The following is a 26,769-nucleotide window of genomic DNA, read 5'->3' on the forward strand; positions in this document are numbered from 1 at the left end:
ACCTGTTCTACGCTTGTGATTAATCATCTGTACCCAGTCACCCCTTCAAATCGGTCAGAATTCAGAAGTACTGGAGTGGCTGAGAGCTCACAGCGATCTCAAATGCAGAGAAGTCTCCACAAAAGGAGCGAAAAAAAAAAAAAGTGTCCTGCATTCAATTTTCAGAAACTCTCTATACACTCAAGATGACACGGGCAATGGTTAGTTTAATCTCAGGCTTTAGTTTTTCAAAACCAACACACACATTCATGCAGTGCAGGAGCTCCAGAGAAGCTAACAGTCACAGGGGTGTTGGGAAGACATGTTTAGTTGCAAGAATGTCTGGGTAGAGAGCCTCAATAAGGGTGGAGTAAAAGGCTAATGATGGGGGAGGGTATAGCTCAAGCGGCAGAGTGCATGCTTAGCATGCATGAGGTCCTGGGTTCAATACCTAGTACCTCCTCTAAAAATACATAAACCTAATTACCCCCCCCCCAGAATACAATAATTAAATAATATAATAATAAATAAGTAAAATATAAAAAAATAAAATATATTTTTTTAAAAGGCTAATGGTACCTCACCCAGCAGGTGCCCAAGGCAGAATTCCAGCCTTCATCCCTGGTTCCACCCTCTCTCCCTCACTCCCCACAGCCAACCCTTTAGTAACATCAGTCAGTTCTACGTCATGAATGTCCCAGATCTGCTTTTCTGTTCATTATCAGAGATCTTGAAACATTCCATCACCTCTTGCCTGCCTGCCTTCACTTCAGTCTTGCTTTCCATCAAAACAAACACGTGTGTCTCAGAGAAGCCTCTAACCACGCAGAACTTCTTCCCTTTCCCCAAATACGCCCTTAGATGTCTCATCTTTGGACTTTCAGATGTGCTGGTCCCTCTGCCTAGAACATCCTCCCCCTGGTCCTCATTCTCTCATCTACCTATTACCTGTTTAACTCCTAATCACCCTTCAGGCCCCTCTTAGACATCACTCCCTCAGAGAAGCCCTCCAGACACCCCTACACTGAGCTACACATTTCTCCATGCTTCTGTAGCTCCTCGGACTCCCATGATCCCAGGACCTATTGCCCTGCACTGTTACTGTTTTTTGTTTTCCTTTTATTTTTTTTTAACAGCTCTTTAGTCCATGCATTATGTGAGGACAGAGGCTGGACTTGCCTTGTTTACATCTACATCCTGGTCACCTAACTAAAGAAGGTTTGAATCAACTAGTTCATTTGGGAAGGAGTAGAGTCCGGTTCCTTAACTGTCAGTGTCTTAGCCACAAGGCGCCACCTCCTGGCCAAATTCTCTGACCCAAGGTGGGTTGTGACCTGCTTTCTGTCCCCTAAGCTAGCCCTATCCAGAAGACCAGTGCACGGGCAGGGACAGCCTTGAGAGGAGGCAGTGCTACATAACTGAGCCAAAACTGGCCTCTGTGTATTGGCTACTAGGTTGTTTATTTCTTCACATCAGGCTGAGACCCACTGGTTCAAAACCCCACTAGTGCCAAACTCAGATTGTTACACATCCAATTATTTTAAACATAGCCCAAGTAAGCAGACTTTTTTTTTTTTTTTTTTTTTGCCACTTAGAGCCTGTCTGCTCTGCATACCATACGAAACTGTGCCCAACATTACTGGCCATAAATAAGACAAACCTCAGCGCTACAAGGACCACACGCCACTGCCGCCCTTCAGAGCTCTCTGACTCAGACTCCCGGCGGTGCTGTTGAATGGTAACACTTAGACTCCCCTCCTCTCTGATCCACTCTCCCCAGGGAGTTCCCTTGCCCTCCTCCCCTTCTGAGTGGGGACCCCCCACCATGGGGCCTCTGGAGGGACTCACACTAGGACGGACTTCCCCTGAACACACCACCTGTCATCGCCCAGATCAAGCTCGTGTGTGCCACGGCTGCCTCGGGCCCATGTCTTTTTCCTTGATCAACCATGGAAGCCCTTGAATCCCCTACAGGCAGAAATCTGAGGAATTCTGTATGTTTCTAATTTCTCTGTAGCCCCAGTTTGATCACTTTTAATCTGTCTTGTAACCCTCACTTTAAATTCATCATCTGGTTTAGTCAGTATTGCTTCTAAAGCCTAATCATCCCCTGCAGACTTCCATTCCAGGAATTCAGGACAGCCATCTAGCTCTCATGGCCCTGGTTACCCATCTCAAGTCTTAACTGGACTTTCCAGCTCTAGTCTCTATTTTCTGTCTTTGAGAGTAATTTGGGACTGGCTTTATGAGTCCAACCCACCTCTCTCACCCACACTCCTGGCAAACAGCCCTGGAACTACACCTTTATCCATGGATGCTGTCAGGTCTTGAACTCTACCTTCCATCCCTAAGACTCCAACGTTCACCGTTTGTGCAACAGAACTTAACACTAACGTGGCTGGAGACAGAACCAAGGCTAATGAGCACAGGAGCCGGTGGCATTTACGTTCTGGGTCACAGGTCTACAGAAAAGGAAAGAGATTTGTTAGCATGGTAGGATCTTGTGTCTTGATTTTTTTTTAAGTTATTCATTATGACACTGAGTGAGCCTGAAATCCTACTAAGAAATGCTAGAAGGAAAGAACTCATCATACACACTTCTTGAAGGTCAAATCCATTATCTCAGTGAATTTTAACTATCCAAACATATCCAGAAGTGAGGCCTGACTTCCCACAAATCAAATGGTGCAGTGGAGAAGAAATGTTAACACATCTTATCTAATCATTTTTCCCTTATGGATATCAGCTCAAGTTCAGGCTTTAACCACACATGACTCTTGGCTAGGGAGAATGAGTGAGAATCTGAAGAGGATGCCACAGGAGATGGGATAATGAGAGGCCAGTATAACCGCAAGGGCTAGAAGTGACAGTGGCCTCAGATGATTTATTCTCAGAAACTCTTGATCTGAAGGGTTCAATCTGCCTACCCTCCAGACTGCATAATACATTTCTGCAAAGCAAGGTACTCTAATCTTTGTATCTTGCTCTGGCTTCAGAGGCATCAACATTTGACAAACATGTGCACAGAAGTCTTTGCTGCTGGGGGCGAATTCTGAGGTGGTGTCTATCAGAAGAATAAGACCCCACACACACACTCCACCAAGTCAAAACCTGACAATGAACATCAGGCCTCCATTTTCCAATAGACACTTGTGTCCCTTTTCTCAAAAGTCTGTGACCTAAAAGAAAGTGCAGCCCAAAGTAAAGGGGGATGCCACCAAAAAAAAAAAAAAACTGCCTCAGAAAATGAGAGGTAGTTTTTTCCTAACACCAGTAAATTTACCGTCATCTCTCCTGTCCCCAAAAGAAAGCCTCGCATAGACACCCAAGTCACATGGCACCACGTTCAGGACATAGAGAAGATGTTTTCAGCTTCCCACAGGTCTGCTCAAAATGAATACACTGGGACAAGCATACAGGTATGAGATATTCAAATAGTTCATATATACACATTCGTACAAACACAAGTACAAACACATATACACACATACCCTCCCTCCAATTTATGAGAAGCAATGGGCCATAACATCATGGATAAGTTAGGTCTAGGAGTGGAGAATGAGTAAGAAAGCATATAACTGGGAATGAAGATGTGAGAAAATAAGAATGAGAAAGTCATAGACAGGCTTTTAACAGAGAGAGAAATAGCTCAGTGGTAGACTGCATGCTTAGCATGCACAAGGACCTGGGCTCAATCCCCAGTACCTCCATTAATAAAAATAAATAGTTTAAAATAAATAAATAAAGACAGGCTCTTAGTTCAGAGAAAACCCAACAGTTCTCTCATTTTAGTTACGGGACAGAACCACGTACCCTAGCAATGCCAGATTACTTGACTAAAGGTTTGGGACTTCTGACCCAAGGGATAAAACTGGCCCTGTTTTTCTTCGGTTATGGCACTTTCCCAAGGAATCCACTCTTACTTACGTGCACAGTTGCAAAAACACACAGAATTCTTCATTTCTCACAGTGATAGCTCACAATTGACCCAACCCTACATGTCTATTTTTAACTGTGCTAGTTTCTTGGCACGTGTGTATCCCTGCCCCATAGATTTGTCTCATTCTTCATCTGTCCACTCAGCAGATATTTGGCGTGGCAGACAATGCTGCTCACCTATCCAAAATCCATTAGCCCTTTCTTCCTAACAGAATCTTGACTTTGCTCAAGAAGCAATGTGCCCTCTTAAAAATAATCACCTTCCCAGAATGCTTTGCATCCAGAAGTGGCCACGACCCGTATCTGTCCCATAAGAATGTACTAAGCAATTTTCTACTCCGTCGGGCTTCTGGGAAAACTATTGTTTTTCTAATAAAAGGTAAAGAATGAATTTGAAACTCAGCTTTAACTTTTCTGTCTTCCTACTTTTTTCCCTCCTTTAATGCCTAAGTGAAGCCATCTTGAGACCATAAGCTACAAAGAGCTGGAAGGAGCCTGGGTCACTGGTAACTTCCTAGAGCAGCTACACCAGCACTGACCTGCTCTCCTTCACCTCTTGCTCTGTGAGAAACATACATGCCCCTGTGGTTGTGCTACTGCAGTCAGGCTTCCATCACGTGCAGCCTAACTGGGGACACGACAGTCAGCGAAAAAGAAACTCTGCTCCTCCTTTAAGAGCCTCACTCTCAAAAATCAAGGGCCAAGGGTCACCAGTCACTTATTAACATGAAAGACAGAGACCAATGAAACAAAGGAGCAAACAGGAGCCTGGAGAGAGGAGCAAGGCAAAGAGAAGGACCGCCCCACGCACTCCAACCACGTACGGAACAGCAGCAGCGAAATAAGAAAAGATACTGTGATCCATGAAAACAGAAGGCTATGAAAGGCCAACATTCGAAGAACAAAAAAGAGCTCTTCAAAATTAAAACTGTTACAGCCAAAATTTAAATGTCTATATATGTCAAACAGACAGATTAGAGGAGAGCTGAAAAAACAGACAGCCCAGAAAACAGAGCAAAAAAACCAAAAAGATAAAAAATAAAAGAACAAGTACTAGAAATTTAGAAGCCCTGTCCAGGAAGCCTAACAACTGAGTGAAAGGCATCAGAGAGAGAGAACTAAAAACTAAAAATAATCATAAAATATGGAGGCAAGGAAATCACTAGCAAAATAATTCAAGAATATGACCCAGAAATAAAATTAACTCTACTTTTTTTTGAAAGGGCCTCTGAGTAGCCAGTTCAATGGATGAACATAGTCCCAGACCAGGACATATTATTACGAAATCTGAGAACATTCTGAACAAAAAGACATTCAGAACTCCCAGAAAGAAGGATCAAAAGTCAGATTTCATACATGAGATCAAGAAAATGAATGATGCCAGACTCAACTGTGGCACCACAAGCTAGAAGGTCACGGAGCAATGTTCTCAAAAACCGGGTGAGGGAAAACAATTTCCAGCTCTGAATTCTACACCTAGCCACCTTACAGAACACCAAGAGGGCAGAATAAAAACATCTCAGACATGTGGAACATCAAAAACTGACCTCCTATATGTCCTTTCTCAGACAGTTACTGGAGGATCTACCTTGCCAAAATAGTGGAATAACTCAAGGAACACATGTATTCCAGGAAACAAGGCTCCAAGACAAGAAAGAAGCAAAGGTAATTCACAGGATAATGGAGAAAGGAATTTCCCTGGACAACAGTTAAGCAGCAGGCCTGGAGATCAGCAACCCCAGATGGAGACAGGACAGAAGGCTCCAGAAAAGATTTAAAGATAAAACTGATATGATACCCAATCTCGGTGAACACATTCAAAGGAGATGCATACAGCTGGGGGAAACTGTGGGAATAAATGGTGACTATATAGAAACATAAACAAACCAAACCAATTGTTAACTCCAGGAAAACGAAAAACAGTGTGCAGCAAAAGAAAAATACATAGACCGTCCCATAATGACACCACTGCACACTGCTCTAACCAGAATTGAAAGTAACAACATGGCAAGGATTGGAGGATGAGAAGTATGCATTTGTAGAGTGGGGGTGGGGTATAAAAATCATCTTCTAGAGAGAAAATGTGAGCAAGAGCTTAGTGCTGTTGTGTGAGGGGAAAAGAGAATGGGGACTAGGTAAGGAGCGAGTGGTCAAGTGTATTTGTTTTAAGTGGTACAACAAACATTTATCTTTACTTTTGGCAGCCTAGCACTTAACCCACCTGCCTGTGTTCAGGGCACTTCCCATCTTCTGAGTCTTTGCACAGCCTTCCTCCTGCTATACGAGTGGGAGATACCAGACACTTGCTTCCCCAGACTCCCTTGCACTCTACCTAAGCTCTGCCAATCAGACAGGGACACTGGCGGCAGTGCCATTAATGGTGGCACCCAGGGGCCAGTACTGGTGTGGACAGTGTGGGCTACAGAGACTGGTGCCAGCAGCGGCTGTGGTGAGGGAATGGCATCCTCCCAGAGTCAGCTCCGCGGCATACTTGGGGGTTGCTGCACGTGCCCTGAATTCAGTTCTCCAGCGTCCATACCCATGATTCTGTGAACTGCCCATTTTCCTTTTAATGGGTGTGATTTTCTGCATTAGTCATCCCAAGTTGGTTTTTGCTACTTCCAAGGATGAAACTGACTAAGAAACTGACACTAGAGTTACAGGCATCACACTGCTGGGGAAAGCCAGGAAATCTTGACTTGCTTATCTGGGTTCTTTGGGGCTTAAGGCAGTGAAAATCTAGCTAGCAATAAACGGTGAGAATCTGGAAGCTCCAGGCACAGCGTTGAAACCATTCATCAAGTCATGATTGCGTGTGGGCATCTGGAAAGCAGCAGCCACGTAAGGTGAGGCTCTGGGTGACCAGGTGGACACTTCCACAGATCACTACTGTGGTAAACACCACGATACACTGCTCAGATCTTCCTCCAGGAATGAAGGGCTTATTATCCCAGCCAATGGGAGTGTCATCAGCAGAAACTCTCAGCCGTCAGCCTCTTTGGGGACTGCCTCTCCTCAAGAAAGCTGCCTTGTCCAACATCATGCTCTTTCTGAGGCAGCCCACCTCCAATGACTAAGTGGGTAGAAAGACCACCCCCCCAACTTCACTGAGGACAACTCTGAAGAATACACTCTCCACAGGATCAACGGAGGCTTCCGTGAAGACTGCTGCAGCTCAGTTCTCCTCCTGCCCCATCATGCTTTCTTCCCTTTCCTTCCATGGGTGTTAATCCCAAGAGAATCGCTAATATGCACCTGCAAACTAGCCTCCCTGGGGAACCAAGACCACAACTAACAAGAGCGTCCTGTCCTTTAACTCCATGAAATATGGTGTGGGCTGCTTGCTCCCAGCTGCCATGGAGAACTTCAACAGGAGGAAGCAGAGAACTACACGCTCAGGTTCCTAAATTCTCAGCTCAAGCAGTGGATTGAAACCCAGGGACCTTCTAATACTCTGCTTTAAAAAAACAAAATAAAAAATATCTTATCTCCTGCAGCCATAGGGCTGAGAAAGCCAAAAAACAACTCAAAGTTCTGATCCTTAGGTTTATCAAACTACCACGTTAACTGAATTCTCATCCTTGCAAGGTATCTCATGCAAAAGTTAGGTACCGATCTTCAAAGGGTGGGATTCCTAAGAACCACAGAGGAGATTGCTCAGAATATCCTGAACCCCCAAACTTAGCGAGCATCTCTCGCTGGCAGAAGCACCCCCTCTTTCCCTGTGAGATAAGGCCGATCCAGTTTTGCCTGAAAATTCCTTTCATAAAGTCACTTGAGAGAAATACTGTGCAAGAGAATTCAATTTTCCTCATTCCTTCTGCCTACCACTCTTTCCAAGTTAAGATGGACCCCAGCATGCCCCAAGGGGCCTATAACAAGGCTTTTGCCCCAAAAGAACTGCAAGATTTTGTTACTTTATATTGACAAAAATCTGGCCAATATGTGTGGAAGTGGATTCTGAGGATTTTAAACGGAGGAGAGGACAACGTTGGGTGGAATTATCGTTATGAGCGCACTTACCAGCAATCCAGGACCCCACATGCCGGCTGCAGCAGCTGGGAATGCTGCTGATTGTTTGAGAGTTTAGAAACCCAGCCACCACAACTGCCCATACTTACGGGACTGAGATGCCAGAAATTCTTCAGGAAACCATAAAGGAAGTAATAGAATCATTTCAGGAGATAAGAATGTCTGGGTAGACTTATCATATGTGACCTGCTAACCCAGCAGCCCCCAGTTATGTCCCCAAGAGAGCCCAGAAGATACTCCCTTCAGCAAGACTTGAAGATACACATTAACGAGGGAAGCACAAGCATCTCTGAAATGTGTGGCCCAGGCCTTTCTCTGGGGGCTGGAGGTGCTGTTTGGGGACAATGAGACTCTACATTTCAATGTAAAGAAAATGTTATGTAATAAAGACTTAATAGCAGAGCTAACTTCCCAGGCAAAGTGGGCGTGATTACAACAGTAAGGCATCTGGTCAGCGTGGCAGTCACAGTGCTCGGATCCACAGGCACCTTCGGCAAAGAGTAACTGACCATGAGGTCCCTGGGCCTTGAAGAGATGGGGATTCTCAGCACTTACCCTGGACAAACTTCTCCACGTACTAAAACTTTCCTGTGTCTCTTTTTATATGTTACCATTATATACGTTGTGTCATATATATGTATCACATATGCAAAGGTCTTAAGGAAATGTCTGGTACAGAGTAAGTGCTCAATAAACGTTAGCTATCATTATTACTACTATCACCTCTACTGTTGTTATTATGTGTATCGCTGGGAGAAAGAATCAAGCCTTAGTGAACAGTCCTGACCTAAGCCGTCATGATAGTTACAGCTCTTCAACCTAACCCAAGGCTTGAGTCAATTCATAGATCTAGAGTCCCCTGAAGAGAGGGGAGGCCACGTTACTAGGAGGGAAAAAATTCTACAGCAGTATCACAAGAACACAATCTGACTCGTATCTCCTTCCTCGCATTCCCTAAAGAGACCAGATCGTTTACTGGGATAACTGTGTTCCCAGAGAGAGGAAAATACCTAGAATCTGGGGGGGAGGGGTCACTGAACACCATCTCTACACTGACACTAACATGTAGGAACCCCAAATGCTATTTTGGTTCATGAATCAGAGTGGGAGCAAATGGGGACAAGTGGCAAACGGACTTTGGACCTCAATTTGTTTCACAGCAGGCCCAGTGGGACCCCAAATCTGTCTGTGGTTACCTTCCGAGTTCTTGAGGAAGGGAACTGGAAGAATCCCTACCCTTGATCCCAGATCTATGAACTAGAGCCTACTATTAGGAAGTGAAGATACAGATATATTCTCCCTATCATAGCAGTAACCCAAGAGCAACATGGCATCTCTGGTGAAATGACAGGGATGAAAGACTAATGTCAAAACACCCAAAAGATGCAGGTAAAATGATTCTAAAACATCCTCATTTAACTTGCCAATCTGGCACATACACAATAGATGGACCTTGGAAAATGACTATGCATTACTGTATATTGAATACAGTTAGGGACTCCAATTATAGATGTTCTTCTAAATGTAATATATTGGGGCAAATTCACACAGCCCCTGGCACCTGATTCTCAGCTCTTAATCTAGAATTTTTTTTCTTTCCTAATAAATAAAGAGACTCAAAAGCAGAATACTTTAACTTGGCTGGGACAGAAGGACACCTCTACAGTGTTGCCCCAGGGGTAACATTACCTCTCCAGTTGTGTGTCCCTAATTCATCTGCAGGAAACAAGTTGACTCACCCCCTCGCAGAAGACCGGAAGTTGGTTTGGTACCTTAATAGAAGCATGATATTAAGCCCTGTGAATCTACAAGTGCCAGGTGCACCACAGGTCTTAGTAAGATACAAGCATTACCAGAAGTGAAAGGGAATATAGGGCTGTCACCTGAGAGAAATTTCTGTGGGGTCAAGATCTAAGTAAAGGACAAGTAGATCCACTTTGCGCTACTGAGTCCTAAGAAAGAGACACAATTGTTGGGGAGCCTCTTTGGAATTTGGAAGCAACATATACATAGCTGAGCATGCTGCTTTGACGACTCATTTACTAGATGAGCTATGCCAAACCACAGGATACCAGAAGACCATGCTACCCGAGCTGTCCTTTACCCACCGAGAGTTATCTCATCCACCTAGCCATAAAATCAGGTATGCCTGGTAGTGCTCCCTCGTCAATGGATACATACACGTACACACACATAAATACATATTCATATATACACACATTCACATACGCACAGACACAGAGAGAGGACCCTGAAGTCACAAATACTTCGCAGGAAAAGGGACCTCACCTTCCCAGTGTGCGCACTCCTGCTAACTACCATCTTTCTCTCCTTCCACACCTAAGGCTCCATGAGGATCCGATGAAGGAGGGAAAATGAGTTATCAGTTAGCATTCCTATTACTAATGCTTTGAACTCTTTATCTGGTAAATTATTTATTTCCATTTGTTGTTTTCCAAGGTTTTTCTCTTATTCTATTGAAACAAATTCTTCTGTCTTCTCATTTCGCTTAATTTTCTCTGTCTCTATGAAATTAGGTGGAACAGTTATCTATTCCAGTCTTGAAGGGGTGTCCCTGTGTGGGGGCATCCCTATATGGTCTGCATGTGCCCGGCGGCTTTGGTGGGAGGGCTGGATCTGAAACGAGCACAAGTCAAATCTTTTCCTAGGGTGTGCTGGCAGCCATTACCCTGGTAGGAGGTGGGGCTGGAGACGGAGCAGACAGGGACGGAGCCAGGCGTGAGCCAGGGCTTCTCTGCTCAGTGGCCAACACCTGACTGGGGAGGGGAGAGGAGGGTCCTGAGTTGCTGGGGCAAAAGTCCTGAGGTTCAGGTCGGAGCTGACTCTGTTCCCTCTCTCCCAGCACCAGAACCCTTGCCCCAGCAGGGAGCAGTGCGGGAGCAAGAGGGGCTGGAGCAGGGGCTGGAGCAGGCACGTGGTTCAGGCTGTGGCAGCTCTGGCCCCAGGCAGAGTCCAAGATGACTTCTGATGCGCTGCCTCCATAAGCACCAGTAGCTGCACCCACCCCATTCAGATGCCGTTCCAGGTCCAAGCTGGCTCCATCCCTCACAGCTAAGCACTCCTCTTGGCCACGGTAGCCCTCGCCCTAGTGTGGAGCTGTAGCATGCAGCGAGTGGGGGCAGAGCAGATGCTCAGCTCAGGCTGGGGTGCATGCCAGGCTGATCACAAGAAAACAGCCAAGTACCATGCAGTTTCAATCTGTTTTCTCCACCTTGTTCTCCGTGGTGAGCGAGTGTGTGTGCACTCTTCATGAGTGGAGTCGAGGTTTCTCACAGCCCTTCTTTTAGACCCACTGGTTTTCTAACCAACTAAAGAGACTCATCTTCCTGGTGATGGACCCCAGGGCTGGGTGCCCAATATGTAGCTCAAACTGCTCACTCCCCAGGGAGGATTTCTACCTGTGAGATCCCGGTCCTCTTCTGAGTCCCATCCCAGGAGCACAGGTCCCAAACTAATTGCTTCTCTTCCCTTCCTACTCCATTCCACATGGATCTTTCTTACAGCCTTAGCTGTACAAGAGTCTTCCTGCCAGTCTCCAATTCGCTTTCAGTAAGCGATGTCTTTTTGATGTGTTCGTAGGGGAAGGTGAGCTCCATGTCCTCTGACTCCACTAACTTGATCTGAATCTACAGTCACCACTTTTTGGATGATTTCCCTTTGGCACCTTATGCAAAATCTTGGATTGATCACTGGCTTGGATGTCTGGTCACTCGCATTAACACCAGTCTAATGCATTCACTAGGCAGAGTTCCTATAAAATTTACTTTCTCCACCTGAACGTGTACATGAAGTATTCATTAAGCGTCTCTGCAGTGCACTGTTCTTTAGTGAGCACTGAGAGAGACAGACCCCAAAGGTAGTGGTGTAATTCCTTCTCTAAAGCAGCTTTCACTCTACTTAGCGGTGCTCAGAAGGAGTCATCTCCGGGCAGGGTAGAACATTTCTCAGTTCTGAGATCCTTTGAGATGAAAACCCAGTTGTCTATCTCCTTGCATATGAGACAAAGAGGCATTTTTAGTCTGTCTGTGCTGCTGCCTCACATTCAGCTGCAACATTGGGATGGGAAGGAAGGCCATCACAAAAAAAAGACAGAACCCTTCCATTAGGAGAATAAAAGTGACAGAATGAATTTCCTTTAGAAGGAAATCAGAAACTGCAGATCAGGGCCCAAAGGCCTGTGTAAGCTTTACAGTCCCTGATAGTTATTTTCTTTCTCTCTCCGAACATCCCAAGAGGCATAAGCCACCAAACCCTAAAGCTGGGGAAATCCTGTGCACCAGAGGGAAAGGGGATGTTTATCAGGCTCTACCCCAATCCCACGGCAGCCTGGAGGAAGGGAAACCCCGGGGAGAGATACAGGGACGGCAGGTTTGCCACAAGGAAGGGAGAAGCGGGCAAGACTGCCTGGGCTGTGCACGGTAGGGCCATCTGAGCTCCCTTGACAGGGAGACACAACACACCAGGCATTACCACTTAACACAATTAAAGCAGCATATTAGCTACAGCCTCTATTTCCTCATTTCTGATTATTCTATAGCCCTGCTTTATACCTTAAAAATGATCGAATCAACAAGGAAAAAAGCCCACCATGGCCAAAGCCAAGGATGACTTCCAGAATGAAACAGACTCTCTTCACCCCCTTCGTACCTGGCCTCTCCAACTTCTGACGAACTGAGCCCTCCTTTCTTTTTGAAACCTTCACAAAACCATTTGCTTCCTTCTTCGTTTATTAATATTCCTTCTCATTTGTTGCTGGCTCTTCCTTTCCTGCCTGTTTCTTAAACGTTGGCATTTCCTCAAGTTCTACACTTGGCCCTCCTTTAATCTCACTCTACACATTCTTCTAGGAAACCGCTTTGCTCCCATGGACTCAACTATCACCTATTTGTGACGGCTATCAAATGTCTGTCTCCAGCGGGGAGGGTATGGCTCAGCGGCAGAGCGTGTGCTTAGCATGCACGAGGTCCTGGATTCAGTTTCCAGCACCTCCGTTAAAAAAAAATAAACTTATGAATAAAATAATAACCTCCCCCAAACAAAACAAAACAACCTCTCTCTATCAGAAATGGACACATCTATCAGGTAGAAAATCAGTAAGGACATATTTGAACTCAACAGCACCATCAGTTAACTGATATAACTGACATCTATAGACTAGTCCGTCCAACACCAGAATACATTCTCAAGCTCACATGGAACACTCACCAAGATAGACCACATTCTGGGCCATAAAACATACCTAAATAAATTTATGAGAACAGAAATCGTACAATGTCTATCTCAAACAATAATGGAATTAAATTAGAAATCAACAATAGATAGAGAGCCAGGAAATCTCAAAATGCTTGGAAGTTAAACAACATACTTCTAAATAACACATTGTTTAAAGAAGAAATCTCAAGAAAATTAAAACATATTTTGTATTAATAAAAATTAAAATACAACTTATTAAAATGTATGGGATGCAGCAAAGGCAATGCTTAGAGAGAAATTTATAACACTGAATGCACATGTTAGAAAAGAAGAAATATCTAAGCTTCCACCTTAGGAAATTAGAAAGAGAAGAGCAAATTAAATCCAAAGTAAGCAGAAGAAATAATAAAAATTAGAGCAGAGATCAATAAAATTAAAAATAGGAAACCAATACAAAAAAAAATCAGCAAAACCAAAAGCTGGGTTTTTTTTTTTAAGATAAGTAAAATAAATAAGTTTCTAGCCAGATTAACCAAAAAAAAGAGAAGACACATATTACTAACATCAGAATGAAAGCAGAGACATCATTGCAGAGCTCATGGACAACCCTATGCTCACAAATTAAATAACTTAGGTGAAATGGACCAATTCCTTGAACAATACAATTCGTCAACTCACACATGAAACAGACAATATGAATAGGCCTATACCTATTAAAGAAATTGAATCAATAATTAATAACCTTCCCAAACAGAAAACATTTAAGGAAGTAAATATACAAATACTCTACAATCTTTTCCAAAAGAAAGAAATAGAAATACCTCCTGACTCGTCCTATGAGGCCAGCATTACCCTAACACCAAACCCAGACAAAACTTACAAGAAAACTACAGATCACTAATCTCTCATAAACATAGATGCAGAAATCCTCACCAAATATTGGTAAATCAAATCCATCAATGTATAAAAACAATTATACACCATGAAAAATGAGCTTTATCCAAGTATGCAAGGTTAGTTCAACATGTGAAAATCTACTCATGTAATCTATCACATCAACAAGCTAAAGAGGAAAAGAATGCATAATATCAACAATATGCAAGAAAGAAGTATTTGACAAAATCTAACACCAACTCATGATGAAAACTCTCAGCAAACTAGGAATAGAGAGGAACCTCCTCAACTAGTTAAGAAGCATCTACCAAAAACCTACAGGTAACATCATACTTAATGGTGAGAAAAACAGAAGTTTTTCAGGGTAAATCAAAAACATCGTTACTGGTGAGAACTGGGAAAAAGGCAAGGATGTCCCTTCTCACCACTCCTTTTCACTATCATACTGGAAGTCTTGGCTAACTCAATAAGAGAAGAAAATGAAACAAAATAAGACAAAAAACACTTTAGGAAAGAAAAAATTATCTTTTGTTGTTAGCAGATGACATGATTGTTATGTAGAAAATCCCAGAGTCAACAACAACAACAGCAAAAAAAAAAAAAAAAAAAAAAAAAAACTCCTGGAACTAATAAGAGATTGTAGTAACATCGCACAAAACAAGGCTAATGTATTAAAGTCAATCGCTTTCCTATTTACCAGCAATAAATAAGTGGAATTTGAAAGTAAAAACACAATACCACTTACATTAGCACCAAAAAAAAATTTAGGTATAAATATAACAAAATGTGTACGAGTTATACATGAGAAAAACTATTAAAGTCTGATGAAAGAAACCAAAGAAGAACTAAATAAAAAGAAAAATACCCACACTCACGGATAGAAAGACTCAAGATATCAAGATATCAGTTCTTCCATATTTGATCTATAGATGCAATACAATCCAAATCAAAATCCTAGCAAGTTATTTTGTGAATATCGACAAACTGATTCTAAAGTTTCTATGGAAAAGCAAAAGTCCCAGAACAACCAACACAACATTGGAAAAGAAGAACGTTAGAGGACGGCCACTCTCTGACTTCAAGACTTAATGTAAAGCTACGTTAATCAGGACCTTGTGATACTGGTGAAAAAATAAACAAAAAGATCAACGGAACAGAATAGAGAGCCCAGAAATAGACCCATAAACATAAATAGAGTCAACCAATCTTTGACAAAGGAGCAAAGGCAACATAATGGAGCAAGGATAGTCTTTTTAACAAATGTTGCTGGATGAAATTCATGTCTATGAATATAGCGACAGACCTTATACCCATCACAAAAATCAACTCAAAATATATCATAGACCTAAACATAAAACTCACAACTAGACGATAACACAGGAGAAAACTTAGGTGACCTTGGGTGCAGTGGCAACTTTTTAGATACAACACCAAAGGCATAATCCTTGGGAAAAAAATTGATAAGGCGGACTTCATTCAAATGAAGAATTTCGTCTCTGTTACAAACTGTCAAGAGAATGAGAAGATAAGCCACAGACCGGGAGAAAATATTTGCAAAGGACTCATCTGATAAGGCACTGTTATCCAAATATACAGAGAACCATTAAAACTCAACAATAAAAAAATGAACAATCCAATTAAAAAGTGGGCAAAGACCTGAAACCGCTCATCAAAGAAGGTACACAGATAGCAAGTAAGCATATGAAAAGATGCTCCACATCCTATTTCCTGGGGAATTGTAAATTACATCAACGAGATACTACTGCGCAGCTAACAGAATGGTCAAATTCCAAAACACTGACAACACCAAATACTGGCAAGTATGTGGAGCAACAGGCACTCATTCATTGCTAATGAAAATGCAAAATAGACAACCGCTTTGGAAAACAAAACCCCAAAAATAAGCCATTTTGGAAAAGCCAGTTTGGCAGTTTCTTACAAAAATAAACATACCCTTACCATGTAATCAAGCAATTGCACTCCTTGGTATTTATTCAAAGGAGTTGAAAACTTATGTCTACATAAAAACCTGCACATGGATGTTCGTAGCAAATTTATTCATAACTGCAAAACTCAGAGCAACTGATACGTACTTCAGTAGGCAAATAGATAAACTGTGGTATATCCAGACAATGCACTATTACTCAGCACTAAAAACAAATGAGCTATCAAAGCATAAAAAGACATAGAGAGGGAGAAGGCATAGCTCAGTGGTAGAGTGTGTGCTTAGCATGCACAAGGTCCTGGGTTTGATCCCCAGTACCTCCATTAAATACACAAACAAACAAACAAACAAATAAACCTAATTAGCTCCCCCTCCCACCCCCCCAAATTTTTTTTTTTATAATGACAGGGAGGAACCTTCAAAGCAAATCACTAAGTGAAACATAACCTGAAAAAGCTACATACTGTATGATTCCAACTATAAAAGATTCTGGAAAAGCTAAAACCATGGAGATGGTAAAAAGATAATAGCCCACAGGGAGGAAAGGGGACGGAGGGATTAACAGAGCACAGAGGATTTTTAGGGCTATGAAACTACTCTGTTTATTTTAGTGGCGGATACGTGTCATTATACATCTGTCAAAACCCACAGACTATACAACACTAAGTAAGTTCTAATGTAAATGATGGACTTGGGGTGATAACGATGTGTCAATGTAGGTTCATCAGTTGTAACAAATGGGCCACCTACGTGGAGATGATGATAGTGAGGGAGGCTGTGCACAGTGTGGGTCAGGTGGATTATATGGGAAATCTCTGTACTTTGTTCTCGATTTTGCCATAATCTAAAATTGTTCTAAAAAATAAAGTCTATTTTATAAAAAGGAAATGATACAACCCAAAATCAGGTTATCTTTGTGGAGGGGGTAAACGAAAGTAATGGGATTTTGTGTGCAAACAAAGGACTCCTAGGATGCTGGTTAGTTCTTAATTTGAGTGGCAGGCACCCAAATGGACCACTGGTGACTGTTCTGAGTCCCTGGATTTACCACCCTTAGCGCTGACCTTAGGAGGAATAGCTCTCTGAGATAACAGCTTTTCCTTACTGTTTAGGCCCCATTTTGAGTTTTGCTTTCCAGTTTTGGAGTTAAAATCACCCAAACCAATACAATCTCTTAATTTGGATGCAGTATGACTAGGATCCAATTTAGCATAAACCATCATTTAATCCTATTTTGTTTGCCTAAGTGTATCATTAAAGACTTAGATTATTAGCTACCCCTAACTACAAAAAAGATTTGTTTGGGAAGAAGAGACCATTAAAACAGCTCAGCATTTTTCCAATCCTAAAAGGCATCTTCCTTGAAAACATCCTGATTAAGCTTGTGTGATAACAAGGGCAATCAGGATTTTTTTAATCTATAAATCACCAAACAGATAAGGAGTCAGGCTATTACTCTTGCCCTCGGCAGGGAGCAGCTTAATCTGGCCGGAAGATCACACATTTCCCATTGGAGCTGCAGGCTGGAGGTCAGACCACAGGGTTGAATTCAGTGACCACGGGAGTTCTTGAACGGGGAGCAAACAAGGAAATGAGGAGATTTTATTCAGAAATGGGCATGTTCTCTGCTATTTGGCCAGAGGTAAAAAGAACAATGACTTCTCACCTAAACAAGCAATTCTCCAGTAAAGACATACAAATGGCCAATAGGCATGTGAAAAAATGCTCAGTATTGCTAATTATCAGAGAAATGCAAATCAAAACTACAAGGAGATATCACCTCACACCAGTCAGAACAGTCATCATTAAAAAGTCCACAAACTATAAATGCTGGAGAGGATGTGGAGAAAAGGGAGCCCTCCTACACTATTGGTGGGAATGCAGTTTGTGCAGCCATTATGGAAACAGTATGGAGATCCCTTTTAAAACTAAAAAGAGTTACCCTATGATCCAGTAATCCCACTCCTGGGCTTATATCTGGAGGGAACTCCAATTGAAAAAGATACATGCACCCAAATGTTCATAGCAGCACTATATACAATATAGATGGACCTGGAGATCATCATTCTAAGTGAAATAAGCCAGAAAGAGAAAGAAAAATACCGTATGATACAACTCATACGTAGAATCTAAAAAATTAAAAAACTTTTTAAAAAGGACACTACAAACTCATCTACAAAACAGAAATAGACTCACAGACATAGAAAACAAACTTATGATTACCAGGGAAGGAAGGGGGTGGGAAGGGATAAACTGGAAGTTTAAGATTTGCAGATACTAACTAATACATATAAAATAGATAAACAATTTTCTACTGTAGAGCACAGGGAACTATATTCAATATCTTGTAGCAACTTATAATGACAAAGAATATGAAAAGGAATATATGTATGTATATGTATGACTGAAACATTATGCTGTACACCAGAAATTGACACAACATTGTAAACTGACTATACTTCAATAAAAAAGAAAGAAAGAAAGTAAATAAAGAACAACAGCTTCTCCTCAGAAAATCCCATACTGGAGACTGTGTCCTGCTGAGGAAGTAAGACTCGCAGCCCACCTACTTACTGGCAGATCTAAAGAAATGGGTAGACAAGAAAGAGGCCAATAGAGAGACCTGCATAAACACACACCATGAATTCTATCTATCAAATACTTAGTAAAATAAGCCCTTCAACTGACTGGTTTCATTTGATCCTCAAAACAACTCTGCAGAGTCTGCTTATTTGACAGGTGAAGACACAGAGTTGTGGCAAGCTGCCAAAGGTTGCCCACTAGCGGCCGGTGGAGCCGAGGTTCAAATCTATCTGCCTGACTCTAAAGCTCACACTCTGCTTTATATCGTACACAAAAACAACAAGGACTCCTGCAGAACTCAGCCTTACAGTATTACCTCTCAGCAGGAACTCCTAGGTGCACCCAGCATCTCTTGACTTCTCCTGTCAAGTGCACTGCTGGCCACGCCAGGAAGATGCAGACCCAGAGAAGCTTAGGACGATTCCACTATGAAGAGGGATGGCTACCATCCTTGGTTCCCAGACCACAAAGCCTGGCCCTCACCTGTCAGCCACCTCACACGTGCATCATCTTGGCCACAAGAGGAGCAAGGTTAAAAAAAAAAAAAAAAGGTTTGCTCAAGCCAACTCCACCCCTGTCTGCACCCAGTCCAGCTTCACTCTGAAGCTACCTCCTGATGCTTGTTCTACTGCCAGTGATTTCCACAGTTACCTAAGGTCCAGCAAGAGACGGCCCTCAGGAGGGAGGTGCTGCTGTAGATGGCGTGCATGTACATGAGGTGAACCATCAGCTCCGCCAACCACCAACAGAAGAGGAGGCGGCCCAGCCCCAGGACAAGGATGGAAAAGCTGGCCTTCAGCGAGCCGTGCTCTTGCTGCTGCATCTGAAGTGGGAACAAAAGAGACCATCAGATTGTGCCTCCATTTTTAACACCTTTCTCAGTCCCCTAGACAACGTTTTCAGAAACTTTCATCACTGCCGTATCTTCTCACAGAGGGTTGGTTTTTTGCCTCAGGAACACTCAGTGTTCTTGGGTGAAAAAAGTCACATCCAAGCTAGAAAATTCTGTCCCAGAGTAAGAATAGGGTGGGGGCAACAAGCTAACCCAGTGCTGAGAACCAAGATGGGTTCTGCTCTCTGCACCCCAATGGCAACCTTGCAAAAACCCAGGGTGCAAGGCAATCCCTGGTGCATCCTCGACAAACACGGAAAAGCAAGAAAGCACCTAAGTTTTCTGGCTCTTACACGGATACAGTTTTACTGTACTGAAGGCTGCCTTGAAATGCAAAAGGTGAATGCATAAATCATGAAGTTGGATCTGCACACTTTATAAAGCTGGCAGAGGGTACGGACCTGATTCAGCATTTGACAATCAGGGCTCAAGACACTACGTAAAAGTGGCACAGTGTGTCCCCCTGCAGCCACGAGGGGTGACAGAGGGTCCCCCTGCAGCCAGAAGGGGTGGCAGGCATTGCCCTTCAAGGTGACGGGAGACCTCCACTCCGAGGAATATGTTTTCATTCCATTCTTGAGCATATATTCTACTGCTTTCTCAAACTGTCCTCTTACAGCAAGAAGCCAGACCAAGAAGTTCTGGCAGGTGCAGCGGAAGCACAGAAATCTGCATAAATGGCTTTCCCGCTCGGGCCATCTGCTTGGTTAGCTATGCCAAGGAAAGCTGTCAGTTTTACTTTTTTTTAACATAAACTGATCAAACTAATGGGAATTTCCTTTGCCCTTTAGTTTCCTTCAGTTCACTTCAGAAAGATATTTGTTAAGAAACAAAAGTGCTTTAAACGATTCACCAAGCCAGGTCTGCAGGTTTGACAGGGCAAGTGCTGGCTGGGAAGGTTATCCAGGAAGGGGGGCGGGGGACGGGCAGCTCAAAGTGAAGTCCATTGACAGCCACATGACTGTGACCCAGTGCAGACCCTTTCCCTTTCCAGGCATAGACTGAGGGTGGGTTTCACCTGAATCCTGACCTAATGCCTGTGTGTTATGTGAGAACCTATAAAGTCTACAGCAGAGCATCGACAAGCCAGCAGAGGGCTAAATCCTCAGTGAGAGACCCCTACCTGCCCATCCTTCTGCATGTCTGTTATTTAACTGAGAAGAAAAAGGAAAGAACCCAAACATCCAACAGCAGGGGCTGGGGGCTTAGTTAAATGCATGAGTGCATCTCAATTTTACGTATCCATGAAAACAGTTTTTTCGATATAAATGTGCGTAACTGATGAAAGTCTGGAGACACTGACACCAAAATGGCAGCAGTGATTGTCATCTTCAGATGATAAGATTCTTCTTTTTCTTTTCACTGAAGTCTAGCTGATTTACAATGTTGTGTTAGTTTCTGGTGTACAGCACAGTGATTCAGTTATATGTACATATATTCTATTTCATATTTTTTTCATTATAGGTTTGGACGGTAAGAGTCTTAAGTTATTTTTAACAATGATTTTTTTTCTGCAATCAGGGAAACAAGTAACGTAGCTTTACAATATTGTGAAGACTCTGGTCCTCTCTGCTGGTGAAGTAAGTCCTCTATTTCTGTACACTTCTAAAAAAAATGCCTAGCTTCAGAACCTCCCCTGGGAAGCCCACCATCCTCTATGAACAAGTCATCTTTATTCTCTTTTGAGCTGGCCCCACCTTTATTTCTCCTTACCTTCCTGACTCACTCATAAATTTTCTTAGCTACATTCTGAGTTCCCCTTTGTTAATTCTCAATCCTATTCCAGCTCTCTAAAGCAAAGTCATTTTGACCTAATGATCACCAGTAACTGAGGAATTAACTAGGAACACAGTATCCATCAGTCTGTGGAGGTTAGAACAGTCCCACCAAGGCAACTGTCAAGGATAAGACACAAAGAGACACCTAAAACCATTCCAGACAGGCCTTTCTTGGTGTCAGACTTTAGGAGGGAAGCAAATTCCCTGGCTGAATGTAATCATGGCCTCAAAAGTAGCGTGGACAAAAGACAACCTCTGCACAACTGTCTCCAGTTTCTAAAGAAGCAATTGTGCACACGGCCTACAGGCCCCTGAGCAGACGCCTAATCCCAAGCTCAGGTCCCCTGAGGACCAGGCTTCCTCGGAGCATCACTGAGTATGAAGACCCGTCCCAGGGAGCGGAGACACAGCGAGACAGAAGGGGAGCCACTGCGAGAGCAGAACAAACAGCCAAGCCACAATCAGGAAAACACATCTGTCCAATCACCTCCAGCTCCAGGCAATCACATTTCAAGGTTAGTCCAGAGGCCCTCCTTTCTTTCCCCAAACAATGCACAGTCTAAAATGACACGACTATCCGTAATTAAGGAGAAATGTGAAATATGTATGTGTATGTATGTATATAACTGAATTGCTTTGCTGCACATACACCTGAAACTAACATTATAAATCAATTACACTTCAATAAAATATAAAATTTTTTTAAAAACCCACTAAGTGAAAAAAAAAAGGGGGGGGAACTATGAGGGGCATTTTGTGGCTGACTGGCTTCCCAATGATGAGTTACCTACACTCCCCAGGGCCAAACTTCCTGACCAGGTTTACTAAAGCATCATTATGTGTCACCACTGGCCCAGAGGGCTGGACTTTTCTCTGCAACACACCCTTTACAGTGCCAGATGCCTCCCCATCCAGAGAAAGAGAAACATCTATTCCTTAACTGCACAAGTAAACACAGCAGAAGGAAAACAATCCAATTTTTCACTCTATTTGCTTTTACTTCTAAAAAAATGGTTATGAATCTTTTTTTAGAATTGTGTCATTATTACAGTCCATTTATACCTTCCATCTAGTTGACTCCCTTTTATTTGAAAAACTCAGCCTTTGTGTCTTATCACTCCAGTAGGAGGAAAAAGCACACCGTACACGGCTCACCTAATGAACTGGGCTGCTCATTATGCAATCCCTGCATCTGAGGCATTTCATTTGAGGCATTTCAAACCTAGGGGAGTGCCAACCTTGAGACTACGGGAAACCGCCATCAATGGGAATTTTAAGTTAAGATGCTGCTTAAAAAAAAAAAAAATTAACTCATCTGCAAAGTGCATTTTCAAACACGTTATATTTTAAAACCTCATTTCATGCAAATTGCATAAAAAGGAATATTGAAGCCTTTCAAAGATATTCTAATGATTCAAGATGACAGTTCTCAAAGATGAAAGGTTCTTTCCCTTCACACACTAATAACGCACACGATGGAGAACACCAAGCAAAGGCCTTCCCAGGAGGTAGCTGTTCAGCCATCCACCTCTGCACTGGGTCAAGGGCACTGCAGCCTGAGTCTCGTTCCTTTGTTACAGAGGAGCGTCTCTCCAGTCCATGGTCACGGCCCACACTCCTACTCCCAATCATTCCGTGATCAGACCCTCACTGCCCCTCCCCAGGCATCCAGCCCAAGGCCGGTGGTACCCAGCAGTCTCTGCTGGGACAGCAAGTGGGGTCTGCTGTCGGAGTTGTTGCCACAGGACTGTGACCCGGTCTGGCCAGCTTGAGCCTCCAGACCTGCATGTCCACCAGGCCACAATGCATCTTTTCTCTACCTCCTGTGAAGCTCCCCGAGCTGGTGACAAGGCTCCAGTCTTTATTCCTTCCATCCCAGTGAGCACTCCGTTAGCCTCTCTTTGCCTGCGTGTCTGTGAAGTGAGAGTGATGACGGTCTCTCTCCTATGGTTGTTGCAAGGATGAAGTAAGTTAGAACGTGTAAAGCCTGGTTCAGGGTAAGTGCCTGATTAATGCCACTTACTACAATTCGTATCATTCCAGGTGCTCTCTAGAACCAGAGCCTACCCTACCCTCAGTGGTTTGTCTGGGACATGGACTCCAGCCCTGGTCACTCAGGGGCTGGCCGGCCCCTGGTCCTGCAACGCCAGTGGGTATCTCTCTTCCAAAGAGATGGAACCAGCATGCTGGGCTGAGACCAAGGATGGGTGCTCCCCAGAATCCCCTGCTGCCACCCTCACCTACCAGCCTGCACACCCAGGGCCTCAGTTCTGGCATAAACTTCTGTTGGTTTTCACCCTCAGGAGCTTCCCAGGTGATACTTGAAACTAGCCCCAGTACACAGAGAGCAAGGGAGACAGAAGAAACAGGCAGGCCACTCCAGGCTGGGTGGTGGCCAGTTTCATGAGCAAAGGACCTTAGCCATGAGCCTTGTCTTGGGCCCTGCAAGACAAGAAGGCCTCCACACCCGCCCGCCAGAACCTTCACATTGATACTGGGGCCTTAACTGGATTCAGTCACAGGTTCAGTCCAGATGGTCTCAACCATACCTTACTCTTCCAAGGTCAAGGCTACATCGTTGAGATGGCTCCTAGTGTGGGACTGGTGAACAGAACGTACATTCCAAGGGCAGGGAAGGGGTGAGGAGCCTCCAATTCCCCAGGTCCAGCTGGTGGGTCAACCAGGGGTCAAAAGGCCTTTCAATGACCTCCTCCAACAACTGACCCCAGACACACCACCGACTTTCGGCTAACAGTAACAAAAACAGTAATACTTGGTACTTCAGAGTATTTATTTGCCAAGCCATATTACCTGTGCGAAATCATTCAATCCTCACAACAATCCTGTGAGGGACGGATTATTATTTTTTCTATTTCACTGATAAGGAAACTGAGTCACAAATAAGGTAAGGAACTCACCAAAGGCTCTCAGGCCACAGCAGAGCAGGGATTCAGACCCTGTAACAATAGGCTTGTGCCCTGTTGGAGCACGGCCCTCAGCAGGGAGGAGCCCCTGGTCCCACCAGCCCCGGCTCACGGCCTCCCCACACTAGCTCCTCACTGCATACATCCACCTGCTCAGAGCAGACGGGGTGGTGGCCCCGGGCTCCAAGCTCAGCAAATAAACAGCACGTCCCGCCTTTCCCTAGACCTCCCTCACCCTGTCCCCCTCCCTCACCCCGGCTCGGGATCTGAGTTCCACAGGACCCTGGGGAAAAATAAACACGGCCCATTTTCCTGAACACCAGATCCGCTCAGAGATGGCCTTCGAGTTAAGGCCTTATAACAAATGTTTCCCTGCTCATGTTGGATGCATACAAGTCTCACACGACATACATTACAGAGGCACCTCTTCTATACATCCCTCATCTTGTGTCTGTAAAGGTACACACTGAAAAAAAAACTGGGTGAAAGGTAACATTCTCCCAGGGGTGTGCCCAAGTGTCATTTTCTCAACCGCGGTTCGCCAGCCTGGGTTGGTTTCCACAACGAGGCTCTGCTGCCCCCTGCTGGCACAGTCACTGTCCTGCTCTCTGCAGTTTGAGAGCGTTGATCTGAGAGCATCTAAGAGCCATGAATCTCTATATTACCATTTCACATTACGTTTATTGATTCACACAAGCACTCGTTCAGAGCAAACCTTGCTCACAAGCCCTTCCAGCTGACGTTCCTCCGCACCCCCCAGCCTTTCCCTTCCTGGCCTCTCGGAAGGAGTCCTCTCACCACTACGTTGGCTTCCCAGTTTGACTGTTCCCCTTTGAGACCCATGTTTCAGACTGGGGGTGGGTGCCCCAGTAGCTTATCAAACATTTTGCCTTTTCTAGATCAACTTTCCTATGAATCTTCCCAGACCATAAGAAAGGTTTCAATTTGCCTTTTTGAGTTCCCTACACTCAGCAATTGCTACCATTTTGAAAGCAGTTTTAAAAAAAGAGAGAGGGAGAGAGAGAGAAGAAAACATAGGTACAACCCAGCATCTCCACATCTGAGTCCCTACAGGGAGAAACCCCTTCCTTTTCCCAGACTGACATTCAAGAGAACCAGAGCCTTTGGCTCAGGACTTAGGGGAGCAATCGGCTCAAAGCTCACCTCTATGACAGATGCAGGACCCTGTGGCCAACCTCTCATGCTCCCTCGAGACCCTACAGTGTACAACCAGAAGGGAGGAGATGCGAACGACAAAGAATGGTGATTTGCCTCAAGAAGCACAGATCCCATAGGGCTAAGCTCCTTCCTGGGCAAGAGGCAGTTAGGAAAATAATGTCTTTCTTCCTGATGGGTTAGCTCGGGCTTCTCTGGGAGTCACTGTGTGTCTTCAAGAGGGGGCGGTAGTGTGCGTGTGGATGTTTAGTCCAAACGTCATTGGCTGGAACATTAGAAAGAACTAAAAAGTCACAATGGCAAGGAGACTGTAACAGAGACAAAACCTGGAGGACCTGAACTCACCCTGCACTGGGCCTATCCTCCCCCCACCCACTCCCCCTACTCTCCTAAGGAACTTAGGGTAGTGGTCCTCGACCCTGTCACATGCATCCAGCTGGGCTCCACCCCCGGGTTTCTGATTCAGTAGATCTGGGATGAAGTCTGAGGATCTGCATGTCTGACCAGTTCCCAGGTGATGCTCACGTTCCCAGTCCAGGGACCCCACTTTGAGAACCACTGAGTTAGACACTGAGCTGCCACCTCTATCTTTTATACAATTTTAAACATAATTTTCAAACACAGATTTTAAATTACTTCATGGCAAAAGAATGACCCTAGGGAACCCAGACTGAGGTACGAGAAACCATATGCTAAACCTCCCTCTGCCCAGAATGTCAGTTTCACCTAAAGATCTGCAGAGAGGAAAAAATTAAATGATGTAACTGGCAACTTAAAAACATTAAGTTATTGTTAAAATGCGGAAATACACTTTTGAGTACAACGTGTAGCTGGTGATCTTTTTTAAGACAAAATAAGGGATTTCTAAGAACCTTCCTGTTTTTGCAGGGGCCACCTTTCAGACTGCCCTCGGGACACGTGGAACACGGCTGCTGCCCCTGCTCTTTGAACTATGTGTCCGGGCCTCCAAGTGTGTGCACCTGTGTGTACATGTGTGTGCTTGCATGTGTGCACTGTGTGTGCATATGCGTTATTATGCTTACCTCCATCAGGATTTTTGTTGGGGGGCGGGGGCAGGCAGGAGTATTCTTTGAAAAACATTGTTTTAGGGGTCATTGATCACTAACATTGTAGGTGAATCAACTCAGTACACGTGTTCCATGAGGCTAGCTCTGGAATGAGGCGGAAAAAAACCAAAGCAGGAGGAAAAGTGAGGTGGGAATGACGAGGGTAGCTGGCCGTGAGCTTCAGACAAGGTTGCTGTCCGGAAGATGGCAGGCGAGTTCCTGGGCAGAAACAAGCACCCAGACCCGAAAACACACTCTTGCCTTCAAACCCTCAACTCCACTCGGTTATGCCACCCAGGTCGCCCTGAACAATCCCCAGGCCACGGCAGAGCTCTTTCAGAAGCAG

General features: G+C 44.1%; 1 protein-coding gene across 17 annotated transcripts in view; it reads right to left on the bottom strand.

The window, feature by feature from the left end:
* HHAT (hedgehog acyltransferase) overlaps positions 1-26,769 on the bottom strand; it is a 300,160-nt gene that overhangs the window by 205,848 nt on the left and 67,543 nt on the right. For all 17 annotated transcript variants that reach the window (XM_074351883.1, XM_074351882.1, XM_074351874.1 and 14 more), the window contains one exon: positions 19,238-19,409. In XM_074351883.1, the coding sequence (XP_074207984.1) occupies positions 19,238-19,409 (172 nt within the window). The remainder of the gene's footprint in view (positions 1-19,237; positions 19,410-26,769) is intronic.

This window comes from Camelus bactrianus, chromosome 23, assembly GCF_048773025.1.
Source record: "Camelus bactrianus isolate YW-2024 breed Bactrian camel chromosome 23, ASM4877302v1, whole genome shotgun sequence".
In the NCBI taxonomy this organism is placed as follows: Eukaryota; Metazoa; Chordata; class Mammalia; order Artiodactyla; family Camelidae; genus Camelus; species Camelus bactrianus.